This window comes from Thalassophryne amazonica, chromosome 10 (genome assembly GCF_902500255.1).
Source record: "Thalassophryne amazonica chromosome 10, fThaAma1.1, whole genome shotgun sequence".
Classification (NCBI taxonomy): domain Eukaryota; kingdom Metazoa; phylum Chordata; class Actinopteri; order Batrachoidiformes; family Batrachoididae; genus Thalassophryne; species Thalassophryne amazonica.
The window spans coordinates 26,276,986-26,298,742 of NC_047112.1; the positions used below are offsets into that span (position 1 = coordinate 26,276,986).

General features: G+C 41.6%; 1 protein-coding gene across 1 annotated transcript in view; it reads left to right on the forward strand.

The window, feature by feature from the left end:
• rgl1 (ral guanine nucleotide dissociation stimulator-like 1) overlaps window positions 1-21,757 on the forward strand; it is a 56,541-nt gene that overhangs the window by 23,743 nt on the left and 11,041 nt on the right. The window contains 9 exon segments of the mRNA XM_034179605.1: window positions 9,792-9,902; window positions 17,389-17,597; window positions 17,713-17,781; window positions 17,886-18,076; window positions 19,278-19,402; window positions 19,493-19,556; window positions 19,559-19,707; window positions 19,792-19,895; window positions 19,986-20,070. Coding sequence (XP_034035496.1) covers window positions 9,792-9,902; window positions 17,389-17,597; window positions 17,713-17,781; window positions 17,886-18,076; window positions 19,278-19,402; window positions 19,493-19,556; window positions 19,559-19,707; window positions 19,792-19,895; window positions 19,986-20,070 — 1,107 coding nt within the window.

Below are 21,757 nucleotides of genomic sequence, written 5' to 3' on the forward strand. Positions count from 1 at the left end.
TGCCTGAAAAATGGACATTCAGGTTTTTGTTTGACCACGATCGTGTGAATACAGTGCAAATGCTATCTCGTAAGTGATCTTTGGGAAAATTTTAGTTCGTAAACCGCAGTTATAGCAAATATTAGTCAAAACTGGAAATATTGTTTTGATCTTATTCACTTCGTAGAGCACTGATGCACAGGAGGCATGTATACGGTTGTAAACACCTCAGGAAACATCTGTTTTTTTTTCTAACAAAAAAAAAGACAAAGACAATTATATATACAGTTGTGCTCAAAGGTACCCTGGCAGAATTTGTTTGGTTTTTTTTTGGTCATTTTTCAGAGAATTTGAATGATAACACAAAAACTTTTTTGTCACTCATGGTTAGTGGTTGGGTGAAGCCATTTATTGTCAAACAACTGTATTTACTGTTTTTAAATCATAATGAGAATAGAAACTACCCAAATGACCCTGATCAAAAGTTTGCATACCCCTGTTCTTAATACTGTGTATTGGCCCCTTTAACATCAATGACAGCTTAGAGTCTTTTGTTTTAGTTGTGGACGAGGCTCTCTGATGGTAAAGCTGCCACTGAATATGTCTTAGACTTTATTTACATCAATTATGAAGAAATACAAACAGTATGGCATTCTCTGGTAACTCTGCATGGAGTAGACAGTTCTCAAAAACTGAGCGACTGTGCAAGAAGGAGAAGAGTGAGGAAAGACACCCAGACAACCCAGAAGAAGTTATAGTCTTATGTGGCTGTGATTGGAGAAATTGTGCACAGTGCAAGTTTGACATTCTGCATCACCAGTTATACAGCTTCATGATGAAGTGGTATAGAGGAGGATTTTCTTAAAAAGAAAACCTGAAAAATTAGCTCCAAATTGCCAGAAGGTACATCTGAGATGCAAGCCTGGATTTGATCAGTTTTGGTGAAAAATATTCTTCTCTGCTCCACTCCACGAAGTTAAAAGCACATCTTTATACATATACGAGGTCTGTTAGAAAAGTATCCAACCTTTTTATTTTTTCAAAAACTATATGGATTTGAATCATGTGCGCTTGCATCAGACAAGCTTGAACCTTCGTGTGCATGCGTGAGTTTTATCACGCCTGTCAGTTGCGTCATTCGCCTGTGGGCAGGCTTTGAGTGAGCACTGGTCCACCCCCCGTCGGATTTTTATTGTTTAGGAATGGCGGAGCGACTGCCGCTTTGTTCCATGAAAATTTTTTCAGAAACTCTGCCAGACAGCCAGATGGAAACCATTTGGAAGATTCAGATGGCTTTCGGTGAAGATTCTATCGGTATCACACAGATTAAGGACCATTAAAACTGGATTAAAAACGGCTCACGGCGGCGGAGGGTGCACCGCGTCTCGAAGTTGGAAGTCTCACAGGACAAGTTGGAACATGCCCAGCTGTTAAACAATTTCTCGGATACTCACTCGACTGAAAAGCCACCGAAAGCCGTCTGAATCTTACGAATGGTTTCCAACACGGAGGTGTTGTTTGTCCCGCGCCATGAGCAGCTGCTTCCCGACGCGCGAATCCTTCCGCACGTCTTTCATTACAAAATCTCCTTTAACAGTGGAACGTGCCAATAAATTGCTGAGCCCGACCTCTTCTGAAACTTCTCTGCTAGTCACAAGATGTCCTGCATCAACAGAGCTTTAAATTTGGAAGTGAGCTGCTCGTTCCAGCCTGTCGATGGCCGCTCGGGGCGCGGTGTGCCCTCCACCGCTGTGGGCCGTTTTTAATCCAGTTTTAATGTAAGTAAGTAAGTAAGTAAAATTTATTTCTAAAGCACATTTAAACATAGTTTACACTGACCAAAGTGCTGTACATAGTTAAAAATAAATAAATAAATAAATAATGGTCCTTAATCCGTGTGATACTGAGGCATCTGCCATCTGAATCTTCCAAATGGTTTCTATCTGGCTGTCTGGCAGAGTTTCTGAAAAGATTTTCATGGAAAAAAGCAGCAGTCGCTCCACCATTCCTAAACAATAAAAATCCGATGAGGGGGGTGGACCAGTGCTCACTCAAAGCCTGCCCACAGGCGAATGACGCAACCGACAGGTGTGAAAAAACTCACGCATGCACACGTAGGTTCAAGCTTGTCTGATGCAAGCGCACATGATTCAAATCCATATAGTTTTTGAAAAAAATAAAAAGGTTGGATAGTTTTCTCACAGACCTCGTATATATATATATATATATATATATATATATATATATATATATATATATATATATATATATATATATATATATATATATATATATATATATATATATATATATATATATATATATTGGGTAGCCCTTTGCTAAGGGCTATCCAGTCCCTGTACGACTGCAGCAGGAGCTTGGTTCGCATTGCCGGTAGTAAGTCAAACCTGTTTCCAGTGCACGTTGGCCTCCGCCAGGGCTGCCCTTTGTCACCGGTTCTGTTCATTACCTTTATGGACAGAATTTCTAGGCACAGTCAGGGTGTACAGGGGGTCTGGTTTGGGAACCACAGAATATCGTCTCTGCTGTTTGTGGATGATGTGGTTCTGTTGACTTCGTCAAATCAGGACCTTCAGCGTGCACTTGGGTGGTTTACAGCTGAGTGTGAAGCATCCAGGATGAAAATCAGCACCTCCAAATCCGAGGCCATGGTTCTCGACTGGAAAAAGGTGCCTTGCCCTCTTCAGGTCGGTGGAGTGTCCTTGCCTCAAGTGGAGGAGTTTAAGTATCTCGGGGTCTTGTTCACGAGTGAGCGACGGATGGAGCATGAGATCAACAGATGGATCGGTGCAGCGTCTGCAGTGATGCGGTCGCTGTATCGAACCGTCGTGTTGAAGAGAGAGCTGAGTAGGGGGGCAAAGCTCTCGATTTACTGATCGATCTACGTTCCGATCCTCACCTATGCTCCCCTCCACAGCATGTCTTTTTCCTGGTTCTCTCCCTCAGCCCCAACCAGTCCCAGCAGAAGACTGCCCCTCCCTGAGCCTGGTTCTGCTGGAGGTTTCTTCTTGTTAAAAGGGAGTTTTTCCTTCCCACTGTTGCCAAGTGCTTGCTCACAGGGGGTCGTTTTGACCGTTGGGGTTTTTACGTAATTATTGTATGGCCTTGCCTTACAATATAAAGTGCCTTGGGGCAACTGTTTGTTGTGATTTGGCGCTATATAAATAAAATTGATTGATTGATTGATTGACCTATGGTCATGAGATTTGGCTCATGACCGAAAGAACGAGATTGCGAGTACAAGCGGCCGAGATGAGTTTCCTCCGCAGGGTGGCTGGGCGCTCCCTTAGAGATAGGGTGAGGAGCTTGGTCACTCGGGAGGAGCTCGGAGTCGAGCCGCTGCTCCTCCACATCGAAAGGAGCCAGTTGAGGTGGCTTGGGCATCTTTTCCGGATGCCCCCTGGACGCCTCGCTGGAGAGGTGTTCCAGGCATGTCCCATCGGGAGGAGGCCCCAGGGAAGACCCAGGACACGCTGGAGGGACTATGTCTCTTGGCTGGCTTGGGAACACCTTGGGGTTCCCCCGGAGGAGCTGGGGGAGGTGTGTGTGGATCGGGAGGTCTGGGCGGCTTTGCTTGAGCTGCTGCCCCCGCGACCCGACTCCGGATAAAGCGGAAGAAAATGGATGGATGGATGGATGGATATATATATATATATATATATATATATATATATATATATATATATATATATATATATATTTACAATTTAATTAGTTTTTTGAAATGTGATTTTCTGAAACATTTTCTTATGATAAAACAAAAATAAATCAACAAAATTACTGCAAAAATACTGCTGTATTGTTTATATCTATCTATCTCTTTATCTATCTATCTATCTAGATAGATAGATAGATAGATAGATAGATAGATAGATAGATAGATAGATAGATAGATAGATAGATAGTACATATTAGAATCAGAATCGAATTTATTGCCACGTAAGTTCTCATATACAAGGAATCTGATCTGGTGTCATTGGTGCATAAACAGCAATAAAAGAAAATACTTCTGTAAGAAGTAAAGGAGTCAAACAGACAAATAGGCAAAGCTAAGTTTTAATATTAATTTATTATATTAGATATAATAAAACAAATAAAAAATGCTGCATTTTTACAGGCTTTGATTTTTTTTTAATCTCGCAAGTACTGTTGAATTTATTCCATAAAATATTAAAAACTGGTAATATTACTCGTAAACCATTTAAAACGCACATAAAAGCTTATAAACTAATGCCACCAGCAAAAGAAAAAAAAATCCTTTTTAAAATTTACATTCGTCATGTCCTCGGAAGAATTTCGTAACACGCAGATTGATATTTGCTGCGTGCGTATTGCGTAAATGAAAAACCACATCCCTGCGCCCGAGCGCGCGCGCGTTGTCAAATTGATGTGGAGAGAAGGGGAGGAGTCAACGGGGCTGCTGTGAGTGCAGGGGGAGGAGTTTGGTCATTCACTAGAAGAGGGCTGAACCCAGTGACAGACACAGGACCAGGATTTGGACTTGGAGAGGAACGCGTCAGAGTTCGCTGAAGAGGTTTTCTCCAACGACTTTGGATTAAAAACAACCAAGAAAAAAAAAGAAAGAAGAAAGTCACACCTCTTCTTTGTGACGGACACTTGCTGGGCTCTGATGCTGTCACTGGATCATGAAAGAAACGCTCACCATGAAATTCGCCTGGAGAACTAAAATGGTAAAAACATCCTTTGCGCTTTTGTTGCGTTTGAAGGGAAAGTGGGAGAAAGAAAGGGTGAGGGGGAGGAGGGGATGAAGGGGGAGGAGGGGAGGAGAGTTTGATTTTTTTTAACTCCTGTCTGCATTGTAACCTATATTCTGCTGATTGATTTGGAAACAGATTCCACTCGTCCACGATCTTGATGCCACCACCATTCCAGTGGTGCATCTGAAAACTTTATTGTGGGATAGGCGTCCTGAGTGGAACGAGGGGGGGTGGCCCCGGGGCCATCACTGCTGTGTGCAGGGGAGGAACCCCCCCAAACCGATTCAACAGTGTTGTTGTTGACGTGTTCTGCTGAAGATCAGCGTTATCTGCTGTGCGCTTTTTGCTCATCTTCATCGTGTGCAGCCCTCTTTGTTTCTCTGCAGAGGGTTTCCCACTTCATACAAACTTTAGTTTTCCACACAGCAAACGCTGCTGTGAAAAGCAGCAACGCACGCACACACACACACACACACACACACACACACACACACAGACCTCCTGCTATTGTTTTGGAAGTGTGTGCACTGCATGACTCATGCACTGATGTATTTGTGTGTCTCTGAGCCAACCAGCAGCTTAAAGACCCAGAAAGACATGTGGACATGCATGGAGAGAGACATGTGGGCGTCATTGCTGGTTTTATGTGTCACTTTTTTGTTTTTTATCTTATTATTCCTGCATGAGTTGTTTGATTTGATGCCTGACCGAGATTGTTCTGCTCTGAGATTATGTGCACTTTGTATTTGTGCAATGTTTTTGCAGACACTAGTGCCCCCCCTTTGTGGGGCTTGGCAAAGGATCCTTCAGTTGTGTCATTACAGTAAATATGAAGATATTCACATTAAATTTCAAATGTCTCTTGTTAATATGAACATAGACAACAGCTCCAGTTAACTATGTATTGTTGTATAGAAATCATGAATAACATCAATAGTTATGATGACAAAGACAAATGCAAATTTGGGAATAACTTCCAGGGAGGTCAAACCAACTAACAAGATCAAAAACTGCTCAGAGAGCACAGCGACACCACACCCAGCATGTATAGAGAACATGTGACATGGGCTTTTAAAAACTAACCTTTGCTTACAGTAACATATGTGAGGGCGGCACAGTGGTACGCAGACAAAGACATGCAGGTTAGGTGGATTGGTGACTGAATTGAGCGTGAATAGACCAGCGGCCTGTCCAGGGTGTATCCCATTTCACGTCCAGTGACCACTGGGATGGGCTCCACCCCCCCCCCCCAACTTTTAATTACAATAAGCAACTACAAATTGGAAAATTAAAATATCTGAACTCTGTTCCATAAAATTAGCATTTTCTTATATATATATATATATATATATATATATATATTAGCATGGGGATTGGAAATTGGACCTTGAACTTTGACCTTAATCATTGATCTCCATCCATAAGCCCAATGTATCAGCCGTGTTTGATCAAAATCGGATTAGGCGTTCTTAAGTTATATTGCTAACATACAAACGTAGGTGCATTGAGATCAAGGCAATTGCAAGAGTGTACACCTCCAGCAGCAATACTACATGGAACTGTCAGAGTAGATGCTGCTCTCTTTCAGATGGAGCTCTTCTCCTTCACTCTTTATGAATAGTGGACTGTCATCCTCCTGTTTGTTTGTTTGTTTTCCAGTTTCGCTCGGATCTTGGACCCACAACAAGTTAACAATGCATTTTTTAAAAAATCAGGCTAGCATACCAAATCAAACAGAATCATAAAAATTAGCTTGTGTATGTGAGTGATGTGAACTTGCCCAGTTGAGCCCAGCGCAGTGCACAAATAGTACCTCAGGGGGCTAAACTGGGGCCACTACAGGACCAGATCAGATGGGGAATTTTGGCAGTGGGGCAGAAACTGAGGGTGAATTTTGAATGGAAAATGTCAATGTTTTGACAGGGTTGTGGTGGGGCATCTAAAATTCCTCAGTGGCAGAAGGGTTGCAGCCCAATCAAGCCAGACTATGGAAGCACTTATGTTTGGAGATGTGTTTTTAGTTGTTCCATATTCCTCCAGATATTTGTTGGACTGAAATGCAATGTGTTGTAACGTGTCTACTGATTGATGCACATCCATATAGCCCCATACTGGATTCAGAACAAGATATTCTGCCAAAAAAAAAAATCCCCAGAGCATGATTCAGCACTTTTAAGGATGCACTGCAAAAGCTAAGAAAGTTTTAAAAAAAGAAAAAAGACTTGATTAAAGAAAATTTGACTTATTTTTTGTCTAAATAGAAAAATAATCTGGTCTAACATTTTTTTTTTTTTTTTTTACTAAAAAAAAAAAGCCTTATTTTGGGAAAATGTACGTATCTCACTTTTTCCACCTAATATCCAGCTGTATTTAACCAATAACAAGGAAAAGCAATGGATTTCAGATCATCCAAGAAAAGGAACAAGATTGTTTTCCTTATTTTAAGGCAGAGGCTAATCTTAAAGTAAGGGTTTTATCTAGTTTTAAGGCACATTTTGATTATTCAATGCCTAGACATTTTGCTAGTTTTGACAATTCTAACCAAGTAAATTTTTCTTACCCCATTGGCAGATTGTTTTTTTTTGCTTAATATAAGACATTTTGGCTAGATTTCAGATTATTTGGCTTATTTTGAGAGGGTCTGTTTTTGCAGTGTGAGGGTGGGGGGCAACAACCCCATGAAGCCCTACCATAGAGCTGCCTGTGTTTGGAAGTCAAGTTGTTCAATATTCCACCAGCTATTTATTGAATTGAAATGTTAGAAAAGGTATTTTGCATATATATATATATATATATATATATATATATATATATATATATATATATATATATATATATATATATATATATATAATCAGAGCATTTAATTCAGCACTACACTAACTAAATATTAATTGTCTTAAAAACAAAGGTACTGGAGAGCACCATGGCAAACTGGGCACGAAGCGTCAGACTGCACACTTTGCTGGCAGCGACTTTAAACTTTGACCTGTTTTACTGGCGTCTCTTCCCTTCAGAGTGTCTTTGGACTTTGTCCTTTTGTGCTGTATTAATGGAGAAAGTGAGAGCGATTGCCTTGGCTGTTTGCCATCAATCTCCGTATGTTAACGTCTCAGCGTTCGGCACCAAATCCAAGATGACGTTTGGCTGAGCAGAAGTTTTGTATTTTGATTTGACTCTGCACCCTCGGCGTGTTTATGCTGTCTGCGGCTGATTTACAGGCAGAGACGGACACGGTGCATATGGGCCTGCGCCTGCAAGACCAGCACAAACCCGTTCAATCTCATGAGACACTTTAAGTGCTGTGATGCTCTCAGATTTGTAATCAGGCACTTTTGGCTCGTGTATTATTGGCACAAATTCTCACAGCTTAAATAGATTAACAAAGACATATTAGTGATCTTGTTTTTCCCCCTCCTGTTTTTGTTATGGAGAGAAAATGTCCATCCGGACTTTTTTATCTCCAACTTTCGTGAGCTCCAGAAAAGTATTCCGGCTGTGACGTCAGCTGGATAAAGATGGATTGGGACTCGTGGAGGAGTAGGAGGAGAGAGGTCTGTTTTCCTGCAGCTGTGGCGGTTGTGCAGACTGTCGTTGACAATTTAATGCACTTAATTTGTCCTCTTCCAAGAAGTGCACATCTCTTCCTTCTGCTTTTCTATAAAAAGCCAAAGAAATTCCGTTGTGTTGAATAATTAAAATGCCACTCCTTCTGGTATTTACAGTATTTCCTGGGTCCTAATAATTAGTCATAATTGTGCCAAACTGAATTGCGTAAACGTGGATAGTTTGAGGTGCATACACATTATTTAATTAGAGTTTTTTTTTTTTTAAATTGGCCATTGAGGTTTGCAGCTGTAACTTGATTTTTAAAGGTTTTATGTGGATTCCTAAATGCAATCTTTTTATTTATTTTTTTAAATGAAATGTTTTCTGTATTTTGTTTTTAATGTTTTATATTTCATTGATGTTTGACAGCAGTTAGTGACCGGAAAGTGCTATACTAATGAATTATTATTACACTGGTGACGTGGACAAAAATAACTTGAAATTTTATACAATTTGGACCAAACTTGCTGGATTCAGTGATGTTCAGCCAATGACAGAGTGATTTTGATAAAACATTTTTAAAGGCAAAAGTTCAGGTGCAGGTGTTCTGCTCTGAATTTTCCAACTATCCATCCATACATCCATCCATCCATTTTTAAATCTACTTCTTGTAGTTAAGGGTCACGAGGGACTGGAGCCTATCCCAGCAGTCATTTATTGTTATTATTTTATTTTTATAGCTCATCCAGTTGTGTTAATCCAGTCACGTGTTGGTGTCTTCCTACTTATAATTGGCTTCCTAGAATTTAGTTAATTAGTCTAATTAGTTTCCTGGAAGATATACAAAATTGTGGAATTGATCCCAGAGCCTAAATATCCTGCTGTACAATGAGAAATTGATTTTTCAGATGAAAATTTTCCAGAAAATTTGAATGATCAGGTCTGGTCTGGGAGCATACACTGGTGGTGTATGTTCCCACTTCTACCATGATACAGAACCAGCTTGGGTCCTGGATGGCAACCACCCAGGCAAACAACTGGTGCATCACTACCTCCCCATCACTATTTAAAGAGGAAAACCAAAATGTAAAACAGAAACATGACTGGATGAGCATTATCACAGATGTTTTGTGCAGAGAATTCCTTTATCAGAAATGTCCATTGGGTGTACTCATATATTTATTGTTCTAATTACGGCAGGGGGGGGGTGTCTTATGGTCACTGTGGGGGTTTGTTGTTTATTTACATTGGTGACGCTGGCCTCCATGGGAACTGCCATGTTGAGTGACGTCAGAGCAGCTGTTCAACTGGGACATTGAGCAGATGAGCCCTTATTTTAAGAGTTGTTCCATCCTGGGTGTTTTTTTTTTTTTTTTAAACTGGAGTTTGAAACGTTTAGTGTTCCAACCTGTCTGAAGTGCACGGGCAACAACTACTGATTTCCAGCAAATTCTGCCAGTACTATGTTGCGTGGAGGTCTGTAACCGTTTGGCTGTGGTTGCGTGTGTGTGTGTGTGCGTGCAGAGCTCGGTGCAGGACTGGGGGGAGGAAATTGAGGAAGGAGCCATCTACAATGTGACGCTGAAGAGGGTTCAGATTCAGCAGGCGGCCAACAAAGGAGCAAGATGGTTGGGGGTGAGTCCCACATGAGAGACAGACCTTTCAAACATAACAAACCAAATGTATGTTAAAAATGTCAAGCTGTCTTCCAATCCTTCCCTCTGCTGAGATGAAAACTGTAAGAATGGTCGGCATCTTCTTCTTTGCTTCATGGTGACATGTATCAGCTAACAGAAGTCCAGTTTTCGGCGTACAGGCGGTGACACGTACGTGCTCAGGAAGGAAGACTCATTCTTCGCACACAACAAGCACTTGAGTTGTTTAACTCATTGCAGATCTCAGTAGCACTGGGGGTTTAGATCAGCCAGTGGGGCTCTGGGCTGTACTTGCCCTTTCAAATTAATTAAAATCACAGACTCTATGTGAAAAGCAATGAATGAAAATATTCAAAATATCTGTTTTCATGAAACACCATTCCAGGAAGGGGGGGGGGGGGGGGCATGCTTTTGTAATAGATTACATTAAGGTCAGGTCAAGTTTTGAAGCACACTACAGACTTTTCCTGGGTCCTGGATGGAACCACCCAAGCAGACAACCAGTCCAACCCCATTCCCCACCACCTGAAAGTAGGAATCTAGCTTGGCTTCAGCTGGGTCAGTGGTGTCCAACAACATTCCAGAAAGGGAATGTTGCGTATTCCCTTTACATCTTATATCTTTGCAGCCACTGACTCCACCAGATGGTTTCACTGAAAAACTCATCCGATCTGCTCAAAGTGATATTAATCAGTGAAATCACCTGCTGAAGTCACTGGTTGGAAAGAAAACCGGCACTCTCTTGGCCCTTTCTGGATTGTGTGTGGATACCATTGAATTAGGTGAAATGTGAATGTCTCCATGGCTTTTTCCAGTTGCTGGGGATCTCAGAACTGAGGCGACTTTTACAGTGAATCATACACAGAAATATGCACCACATTGGCAAAATGTGAGAGCTGATGTTCCTCACAGTGCCACTGGTACGCCTCCTCTGAGTCTCCCTAAGTAACTCTTAATATGACACAAAGTCATTCCAGTGGTAGCCAAGGATCCTCCAAATAGACCTGGTACCAGAGACATCCAGTTTTCACATGAGCACCTAAGTCTCACAACCATACACTAAAACAGGTCACACCAGGACCAGAAAGCAATGGACCTTCATTCTCCTAAGATATTGGCATCACCAAACACCTCTCTCCAGTGTCCTAATGACTCCGTAAGCTCTTTGCAGATGTCTCTTGATCTCAAAGAATGTCAATGTTGAGATAAGGGAATATCTCCACAACTTTGATACTTGCTGCACACAGATACACTTTTGATGGCTGATCAGTGAAAACCTGAATCATAGTCTTGTTCCAGGACAATCACAAACCCAGACACTTGGACTCCTCACTAAGCTTCTCAAATGCCACAATTGATTACTTAATAACCATCAAAATATTGTCATGTCCCAAACATTTCTCTGTGTAGCAATGTGGTGCTTCTCCTTTAAGGTCTGCTGTGTTCAGTTTGCTGTTTTAGTTGCATTTTGAACTCAGAGGTGTGAAGGATTGGGGGTGTGTGAAACTGTAGGAACAGGGATCGGGATTTTTGTACAACTGTTAGTAATGCTACATTTTGGAAGGCGTGCAACATGATGGACGCAGTTGATGATGGTGGTGGTGGTGGGGGGGGGGGGCGTCACCTACATCATGTAACCACAGAGTAATTTTTGTGGTTATGTCAAACCGAGACTGTGATTCAATGCCCGACAACATTTTAGGGCAAAAAATGTGGAGCCCCGTGTAACTTGGGGATGTTGGCCATCAGTCAAGGCAAACCCAGGCATCAGTCAGCCCAGGATCATTATCAGTATTCTGGACTGGAAATAGTTATGAAAACATGGATTGATTTCATTTTTTCCTTCCCGTAAAACAAATTTGGTTGAATCATTGTTGTCTGTGTTTGGTGTGTGGATGAAGGTTGTCCTGTTCATTATACTGATTAATGCTTTGGCTGGCTCATACAAAGTGGGACTCTGTTACACTGTGCTGTCAAAGTACAACCGGATCGAGCGCTTTACTGAGACATTTGTATTATTAGAATAACAAATAAGAGCTCTCGTAAAAAAAAAAAAAAAAATCTGTGACTTGTAAAGCGGTGCAGTGTCTCGCTCATCTCTGATCAGTAAAGTCTTGGTGTTTCTCGTTTGTCCTGAGGAGCGGTGGGAGAACTTGGCCGCTCTCCCTCTTCAGTGGAGGAGGAGCCTGCTGTGATTAAAAGCACATTGAAGCGTTTCCTTCTGCCTTCTCCGAGTTCTCTCTTTCTCCGTCTGTGTCACCTCTGCTCTGACTTTTTCTCTCTTAATAATTCTTCATGTTCCCTCCCTTCATTTGGACACACTTGAATTAAATGATAGTCACCTTTGTCATCTTTCTTACCACTGTTCTTTGATTTGTATTTTAAAGGGGAATTTCAGTGTTTTTCAAACGAGGCTCTAATCTGACATGTTTTGGTGTTAATGTTTTCTTTCAGGACAAAAACAAAATTAATCAGTGTAGTACTGATTTAGAACACAAACATGTCGCAAGATAGCCGGCTATATAACGTAACTGTATGGGGCAAGTTAAAACACAATTCGTACGACTGCTGAACAGGCAAAAATGTCATTAGAAGTGAGTGGCAGCAAGAAGACCATTCCTGTGGAGGTAAAAGTGTGTATGTTCACCTCAGTAAATGTAAATAAAACAGTTAGCTACATAGCTTAGCGTGCTGGCTGTTCAGTGGTGCTGCACTCCACTGAATCATTAGAAGTCTATTGTTGATGTGTTCTGTCTTAACAGAACGAGCCCATCATCAGCAATCATATTGTAATTTGACTGTAGAGTGTAGTGTCGCTAAAAGAGGTTAAATGTATAACTGGTTGTCTTAAACTTGTTTACATGTACCTCAGTAAATGTAACCAAATTTAAGACAATCAAATTCAATAAGACTAATTTAAGACAACATGCACGTTTACTTCTGTCAGGTCCATCAGATGTAAAAAAATAAAATAAAAATAAAATTATGAAAATCTATTCGTGTTTTCCAGAGCCCAAAATGATGCCTTCAAATGTTTAAAACTAGTCATATAAACCATAAATGTTTAGAAGCTGAAATGAGAGAATTGGGATAATAAAAAAAGACCAAAAATGATTAATCAATTATCAAAATACTTGATTACTTGTTAGGAGAGACGGCATCCATCCCACTTTGGATGGAGCAGCTCTCATTTCTAGAAATCTGGCCAATTTTCTTAAATCCTCCAAACCGTGACTATCCAGGGTTGGGACCAGGAAGCAGAGTTGTAGTCTTACACACCTCTCTGCAGCTTCTCTCCCCCTGCCATCCCCTCATTACCCCATCCCCGTAGAGACGGTGCCTGCTCCCAGACCACCAATAACCAGTAAAAATCTATTTAAGCATAAAAATTCAAAAAGAAAAAATAATATAGCACCATCAACTGCACCACAGACTAAAACAGTTAAATGTGGTCTATTAAACATTAGGTCTCTCTCTTCTAAGTCCCTGTTGGTAAATGATATAATAATTGATCAACATATTGATTTATTCTGCCTTACAGAAACCTGGTTACAGCAGGATGAATATGTTAGTTTAAATGAGTCAACACCCCCGAGTCACACTAACTGTCAGAATGCTCGTAGCATGGGCCGAGGCGGAGGATTAGCAGCAATCTTCCATTCCAGCTTATTAATTAATCAAAAACCCAGACAGAGCTTTAATTCATTTGAAAGCTTGACTCTTAGTCTTGTCCATCCAAATTGGAAGTCCCAAAAACCAGTTTTATTTGTTATTATCTATCGTCCACCTGGTCGTTACTGTGAGTTTCTCTGCGGATTTTCAGACCTTTTGTCTGACTTAGTGCTTAGCTCAGATAAGATAATTATAGTGGGCAATTTTAACATCCACACAGATGCTGAGAATGACAGCCTCAACACTGCATTTAATCTATTATTAGACTCTATTGGCTTTGCTCAAAATGTAAATGAGTCCACCCACCACTTTAATCATATCTTAGATCTTGTTCTGACTTATGGTATGGAAATAGAAGACTTAACAGTATTCCCTGAAAACTCCCTTCTGTCTGATCATTTCTTAATAACATTTACATTTACTCTGATGGACTACCCAGCAGTGGGGAATAAGTTTCATTACACTAGAAGTCTTTCAGAAAGCGCTGTAACTAGGTTTAAGGATATGATTCCTTCTTTATGTTCTCTAATGCCATATACCAACACAGTGCAGAGTAGCTACCTAAACTCTGTAAGTGAGATAGAGTATCTCGTCAATAGTTTTACATCCTCATTGAAGACAACTTTGGATGCTGTAGCTCCTCTGAAAAAGAGAGCTTTAAATCAGAAGTGCCTGACTCCGTGGTATAACTCACAAACTCGCAGCTTAAAGCAGATAACCCGTAAGTTGGAGAGGAAATGGCGTCTCACTAATTTAGAAGATCTTCATTTAGCCTGGAAAAAGAGTCTGTTGCTCTATAAAAAAGCCCTCCGTAAAGCTAGGACATCTTTCTACTCATCACTAATTGAAGAAAATAAGAACAACCCCAGGTTTCTTTTCAGCACTGTAGCCAGGCTGACAAAGAGTCAGAGCTCTATTGAGCTGAGTATTCCATTAACTTTAACTAGTAATGACTTCATGACTTTCTTTGCTAATAAAATTTTAACTATTAGAGAAAAAATTACTCATAACCATCCCAAAGACGTATCGTTATCTTTGGCTGCTTTCAGTGATGCCGGTATTTGGTTAGACTCTTTCTCTCTGATTGTTCTGTCTGAGTTATTTTCATTAGTTACTTCATCCAAACCATCAACATGTCTATTAGACCCCATTCCTACCAGGCTGCTCAAGGAAGCCCTACCATTATTTAATGCTTTGATCTTAAATATGATCAATCTATCTTTGTTAGTTGGCTATGTACCACAGGCTTTTAAGGTGGCAGTAATTAAACCATTACTTAAAAAGCCATCACTTGACCCAGCTATCTTAGCTAATTATAGGCCAATCTCCAACCTTCCTTTTCTCTCAAAAATTCTTGAAAGGGTAGTTGTAAAACAGCTAACATCATCTGCAGAGGAATGGTCTATTTGAAGAGTTTCAGTCAGGTTTTAGAATTCATCATAGTACAGAAACAGCATTAGTGAAGGTTACAAATGATCTTCTTATGGCCTCAGACAGTGGACTCATCTCTGTGCTTGTTCTGTTAGACCTCAGTGCTGCTTTTGATACTGTTGACCATAAAATTTTATTACAGAGATTAGAGCATTGCCATAGGTATTAAAGGCACTGCGCTGCGGTGGTTTGAATCATATTTGTCTAATAGATTACAATTTGTTCATGTAAATGGGGAATCTTCTTCACAGACTAAGGTTAATTATGGAGTTCCACAAGGTTCTGTGCTAGGACCAATTTTATTCACTTTATACATGCTTCCCTTAGGCAGTATTATTAGACGGTATTGCTTAAATTTTCATTGTTACGCAGGTGATACCCAGCTTTATCTATCCATGAAGCCAGAGGACTCACACCAATTAGCTAAACTGCAGGATTGTCTTACAGACATAAATCTTAGAAACATGGTGTCTAACCAGATCCTTACTCTGGATGGCATTACCCTGACCTCTAGTAATACTGTGAGAAATCTTGGAGTCATTTTTTGATCAGGATATGTCATTCAAAGCGCATATTAAACAAATATGTAGGACTGCTTTTTTGCATTTACGCAATATCTCTAAAATTAGAAAGGTCTTGTCTCAGAGTGATGCTGAAAAACTAATTCATGCATTTATTTCCTCTAGGCTAGACTATTGTAATTCATTATTATCAGGTTGTCCTAAAAGTTCCCTGAAAAGCCTTCAGTTAATTCAAAATGCTGCAGCTAGAGTACTAACGGGGACTAGAAGGAGAGAGCATATCTCACCCATATTGGCCTCTCTTCATTGGCTTCCTGTTAATTCTAGAATAGAATTTAAAATTCTTCTTCTTACTTATAAGGTTTTGAATAATCAGGTCCCATCTTAACTTAGGGACCTCGTAGTACCATATCACCCCAATAGAGCGCTTCGCTCTCAGACTGCAGGCTTACTTGTAGTTCCTAGGGTTTGTAAGAGTAGAATGGGAGGCAGAGCCTTCAGCTTTCAGGCTCCTCTCCTCTGGAACCAGCTCCCAATTCAGATCAGGGAGACAGACACCCTCTCTACTTTTAAGATTAGGCTTAAAACGTTCCTTTTTGCTAACGCTTATAGTTAGGGCTGGATCAGGTGACCCTGAACCATCCCTTAGTTATGCTGCTATAGACTTAGACTGCTGGGGGGTTCCCATGATGCACTGTTTCTTTCTCTTTTTGCTCTGTATGCACCACTCTGCATTTAATCATTAGTGATTGATCTCTGCTCTCTTCCACAGCATGTCTTTTTCCTGGTTCTCTCCCTCAGCCCCAACCAGTCCCAGCAGAAGACTGCCCCTCCCTGAGCCTGGTTCTGCTGGAGGTTTCTTCCTGTTAAAAGGGAGTTTTTCCTTCCCACTGTAGCCAAGTGCTTGCTCACAGGGGGTCGTTTTGACCGTTGGGGTTTTACATAATTATTGTATGGCCTTGCCTTACAATATAAAGCGCCTTGGGGCAACTGTTTGTTGTGATTTGGCGCTATATAAAAAAAAAATTGATTGATTGATTGATTGATTAATTTCATAGTCGATTTTTAATTCATTAGAGAAGATTAGATTAGATAGAACTTTATTGATCCCTTGGGAAGACTCCCTCAGGGAAATTGAGGTTCCAGCAGCATCATATCGCAGCACACAGAGTATCAAAAGTAAAAGTAAAAAAGAACAACAAAAAAAACAGTTTGCAATATAAATACACAAATATAAATACCACACATACTGATCAATATTGGTTTACTGGCTACTACTGTTCCTCTCCTTCCTGTCCTCTGTCTTCCTGTTACTCCTCCTCCCCCTGAGTGAGGAGTTGTACAGTCTGATGGCCTGAGGGACAAAGGAGTTTTTCAGTCTGTTGGTCCTGCATTGGGAAGGAGCAGTCTGTGGCTGAAAAGGCTCCTCTGGCTGCTGATGAGTGTGCAGAGGGTGACTGATTAACTGATTATTTGTTGCAGTTCTACCAGGGACCATCTCTGTGCTACCAGACACTATTAATGACAACCTCACCTATTCCATGATGACCAGAAGCAGTTTATCAGAAATATTTTTAGTTGGCCCTCTGCCGTGCCATTATGTAGCCAGATACCCTGTTGTAAATCAATATTGCACCAATTAATAGCATTTTGTCCTGAGTGAAAATGTTAATCCCAAGACATCTTGAAAATGAGACCAGGTTGAAAAATGCCACATTTCTCCTTCAAATCTTAACCGGGCTCACTGCCTCATTTTTTCCATGAATATTTTGTTCTTTGGATTATGAACGTGGTTCATTTGTGTTTGCACTGGTGTTTAAAAAAAAACATGTTTGTGTGCAGGCTGAAGGGGACCGCTTGCCTCCCGGCCACACTGTGAGCCAGCTGGAGACCTGCAAAATTCGAAGTATCCGAGCCGGAACATTGGAGCGTCTGGTGGAGACGTTACTGACGGCGTATGGAGACAACGACCTCACATACACCTCTATTTTCCTGTCCACCTACAGAGCCTTTACCAGCACACAGTCTGTGCTGCAGCTGCTACTGGACAAGTATGCTCGAAGTGCTGCGTTACATTTTGAACTAAATCCATGAAGCCAAACTAATATAGTGAGAAGTTGTCACTTGCTTTCAAAAAATCAAATCAAATCTTCTGGTGCGCTGCAGGTATGGAAACGTGGATGAAAATGGTCCAGACAGGTGCAACGGCTGTGAAACCAACAGAGCCATTAGAAAGTAAACTACATTTATGCATATGCGCAACTTAATCCATATCGAGTTTCTTTCAGCTTTGTATCTGTGCCAGCGCTTTCAACTTGCTCAAACCTTTGCCTCCATAGTGCCTTGGCCTCCATCCTGCGTGCCTGGTTGGATCAGTGTCCAGAGGACTTCCAGGAGCCTCCACACTACCCGTGTCTCCACAGGCTGATGGAGTACCTGCGACGGTCCCTGCCGGGCTCAGAGGCTCTGAGACGGGCCGAGGGTCTTCTGGAGCAGCTGCAGAGTCAGGCCTGCTCTGATGAGACTGATGGTAACTGTCTTCACAGCTTATTTTGTCAGCTGAATGTTTTTGTTATGGGCAATTCCATGTTGTAGCAAGTCACAGGCCAGTTTCTTCTTTAGAAATTGGGGAGAATAGTGTTTGAAATTTGTAAGAGCAAATATTCACTTGTGCAGAAAGAAAGTAATTTCAATTATGTGATGCAGTGAAGTTAGCTATACCATGTCATAGCAGGTTTATTTTTTCATGTTTTTCTCCCATCAAAATGCAAATGATTTGGGCTCATTTTCTATCTGTTGCATAAACTGATTTTTCATGCTCTGCATAAGCATAATATTGCTTTGTGTTAGTGAGAACATTGCACACCTTCAGTTGAAGTGAGAAATTGGTTGCCTGCACTGCATCTGCTTTGGCCCAGAAATCATAAATATACCAACATAACCTAGTATTAAGCTGTTAAATTATAGAATATGGCAATTGCCAGTCAAAGTACATTGTTTTATCAGCAGAAATGTTTTGGGGTTTTTTTTGTACCTTTAAATATAGAGTGACATACTGTAACGTCAGTCACATAACGTCAGTCGCACATAATTTTGCAATCATTCAGTTTATGCCTTTGATTTGTAACATAGGAGCAGCAGAATGACAGCTCCTTGCAACCTTATATCCTAGAATAAAAAGAGTTGTTAACCCTGTATGATTTGAAGGCAAAGTTGCAAAAACGTTTATGAATTTTCTAAGTGACTGTTTTTTGTAACTGCAGTCATACCCATAGTATTGAGTATCACCAACTTGTACTAAGTGCTAACAAAGTTTCCTTCCCCTACCAAGGAAACCTCATCCCTTTTATGTATTTCACAAGATAGGAACACTCGGGCTGTATGTTTTAAGTCCTGGTCACTTCAAAGGGCCTGCTTCCTCTCTGAATGTAACGTCAGTCACAGTGGATTGCCCACATAGACCCAATCGCACCACACCCTTTCCATACTTTTTTTTTTTTTGTACTCCCTGCAAACAGAAATTGTGTGTGAGTGTTGGAGTCTAGAAATCACCTTGTCCTTCTGATCTCATTAATTTTGCAAGTGCAGCTCCTCCTAACCGTTAGGTGGATTTCAATTAAACTTTGCACAATTGCAGCACAATATATGAAGATGTGCATGAAGGAAAATAATTCCCTCCCGACGGTGTCATTAGCTCCTGATTTAAATAATCTCTCTTTGCTGACTTTCAGCTGGTTTCCAAAGCAACAGTTCTTTCTGCCTGGGGGAGGAGGACGAAATAGAAATTGAGGTCCAGGAGGACTTTCTGTCCTTTAAGGCAGACCTGGTGGCTGAGCAGCTGACATACATGGACGCAGTAAGTGAAGGGAAGGTACACTGAAATGGGGAGGGGGGACTTTGTTTTTTAAAATATTATCATTCTGAGGTCATTATTTTTCTGCTGCAGCTGCTGTTTAAAAAGGTTGTCCCACACCACTGCCTGGGTTCCATCTGGTCTCAGAGGGATAAAAGCACAACAAACACAGTGCCCCCACCATCCGTGCCACCATTACTCAGTTCAACGCGGTGGCGGCCTGCGTGGTCAGCACGGTGCTCAAACACAGACAAATCAGACCGCACGTCCGAGCGCGGGTCATCCAGCGGTGGATAGACATCGCTCAGGTTGGCACAGGTCCTCACGCATGTTCTCACACCCTCATGTGGGCTGACACCCAACTGACCTTAGTGTTAAATATCACTTTGCAGGAGTGTCGAATACGCAAAAACTTCTCGTCTCTGCGTGCCATTGTGTCTGCGCTGCAGTCCAACCCGCTGTACAGACTGAAACGGGCATGGGCCTGCGTGCACAAGTAAGCACCCGAACGCTGCACCGAGCCCATCTCTGCGGAGGAATCGGCCTCTGGGGCATGTTCTCTTACTAAATCTGTGTTTTGATGCAGAGACAGCATGCAGACGTTTGAGGAGTTGTCTGACATCTTCTCAGACCACAATAACTATCTGACCAGCAGAGAGCTACTCATGAGGGTGAGATCTAACTTTCCGTTATCCCGCTATTGGTGCATGGCTTTAATATGTGCAGATGAGTTTAATCCAGCAAAAAGGTATCCTCAAAAAAGAACTAGGGGTCCAAGAAGTCACTGATTAAAATGTTCTGATTGCCAAATTCATGTGTTGACTACATTTTATGAAGCTACACTTGTCCAAAGTGTTGTTACACTGCATTATATGTAGAAGTGAAGCTAATATTTTGTCCTTCTCACTGAGACATACGAGGTCTGTTAGAAAAGTATCGGACCTTTTTATTTTTTTTCAAAAACCATATGGATTTGAATCACGTGTGATTGCATCAGCCAAGCTTGAACCTTCGTGCGCATGCGTGAGTTTTTTCACGCCTGTCGGTTGCGTCATCCGCCTGTGAGCAGGCTTTGTGTGAGCAGTGGTCGACCCCTCTAGTCGGATTTTTATTGCGAATAAATGTCTGAACGATTTGGAGCTTTACTGCATCAATTTTTTCCAGAAACTGTGAGAGACCTCCAGGTGGACACCATTCGGAAAATTCAAATGGCTTTCAGGGACAATTTTATGGGGATTACACAGATTAAGGAGTGGTCCAGCCGGTTTAAAGACCGCCCACAGCTGCTGAGAGCACGCCTCGCTCTGAGTGCCGATCGACAGGCTGAATCAACCAGATCATTTCCAACGTGAAGGCTTTGTTGATCCGGGACGTCGTCTGAATTACACAAAAATGGCAGGAGACGTGGACATCAGTACTTTTTCGGCACATTCCACTGTTACAGGAGTTTTTTCATGGAAAGAAAAGCGGACGGATGCGCCACCATGCCATCATGGCGCGCCACAAAACCACCTCCGTGTTGGTCTTACAGGACAGCTTTGAGATGGCTTTCAGACGGCTGTCGGTGGGTTTTCAGTCGTGTGACTAACCGAGAAATTGTGGATGAGCCTGGACATGCCAGAACATGTCCTGTGAGGCTTCATCACGGCATTGCTTTGCGCCATGCGGCTCCACCGCGACGCGCAGAATTCCTCCGCACGTCTGTCTCAATGTGCCGAAAAAGTGCTGATGTCCACGTCTTCCGCAATTCCTCTGCTAGTCAGAGGACGTCCCGGATAAAACACAGCGTCCAGTTTGGAAATGAACAGCACATTCCACTGTTACAGGAGGTTTTGTCATGGAAAGAGGAGCGGAGGAATTCCGCGCGTCGCCTGCTCACAGGCGAATGACGCAACCGACAGGCGTGAAAAAACTCTTGCATGCGCACGAAGGTTCAAGCTTGGCTGATGCAATCACACGTGATTCAAATCCATATGGTTTTTGAAAAAAATAAAAAGGTCCGATACTTTTCTAACAGACCTCGTATAGGGACAAATAACAAATGTGTTGCAGTAGTTGCAACCTGGTGCTCCATCCAGCAACTGGAAGTGAGAAAAGATGTTTGGGAGCTCCAAAAAAAACAACAAAAAAAAATCAGATGTTAATATTCATCTGGATGACACAAAGAGGTAAAGGGGACAAAAGTGCATGTGAATGAGTGGGTTCAAAACCAAGATGGAGAAATTCTATGCAATCTGAGTGACAGTTGAATAAAAGTTTTGCCCACAGTGACGAGCAAACAATATGGTCTCTTATGACATATTTAAATCAGGTACGCATGAGCATTTGACAGGAGCAGAAGTTAGCATACACTCAGAC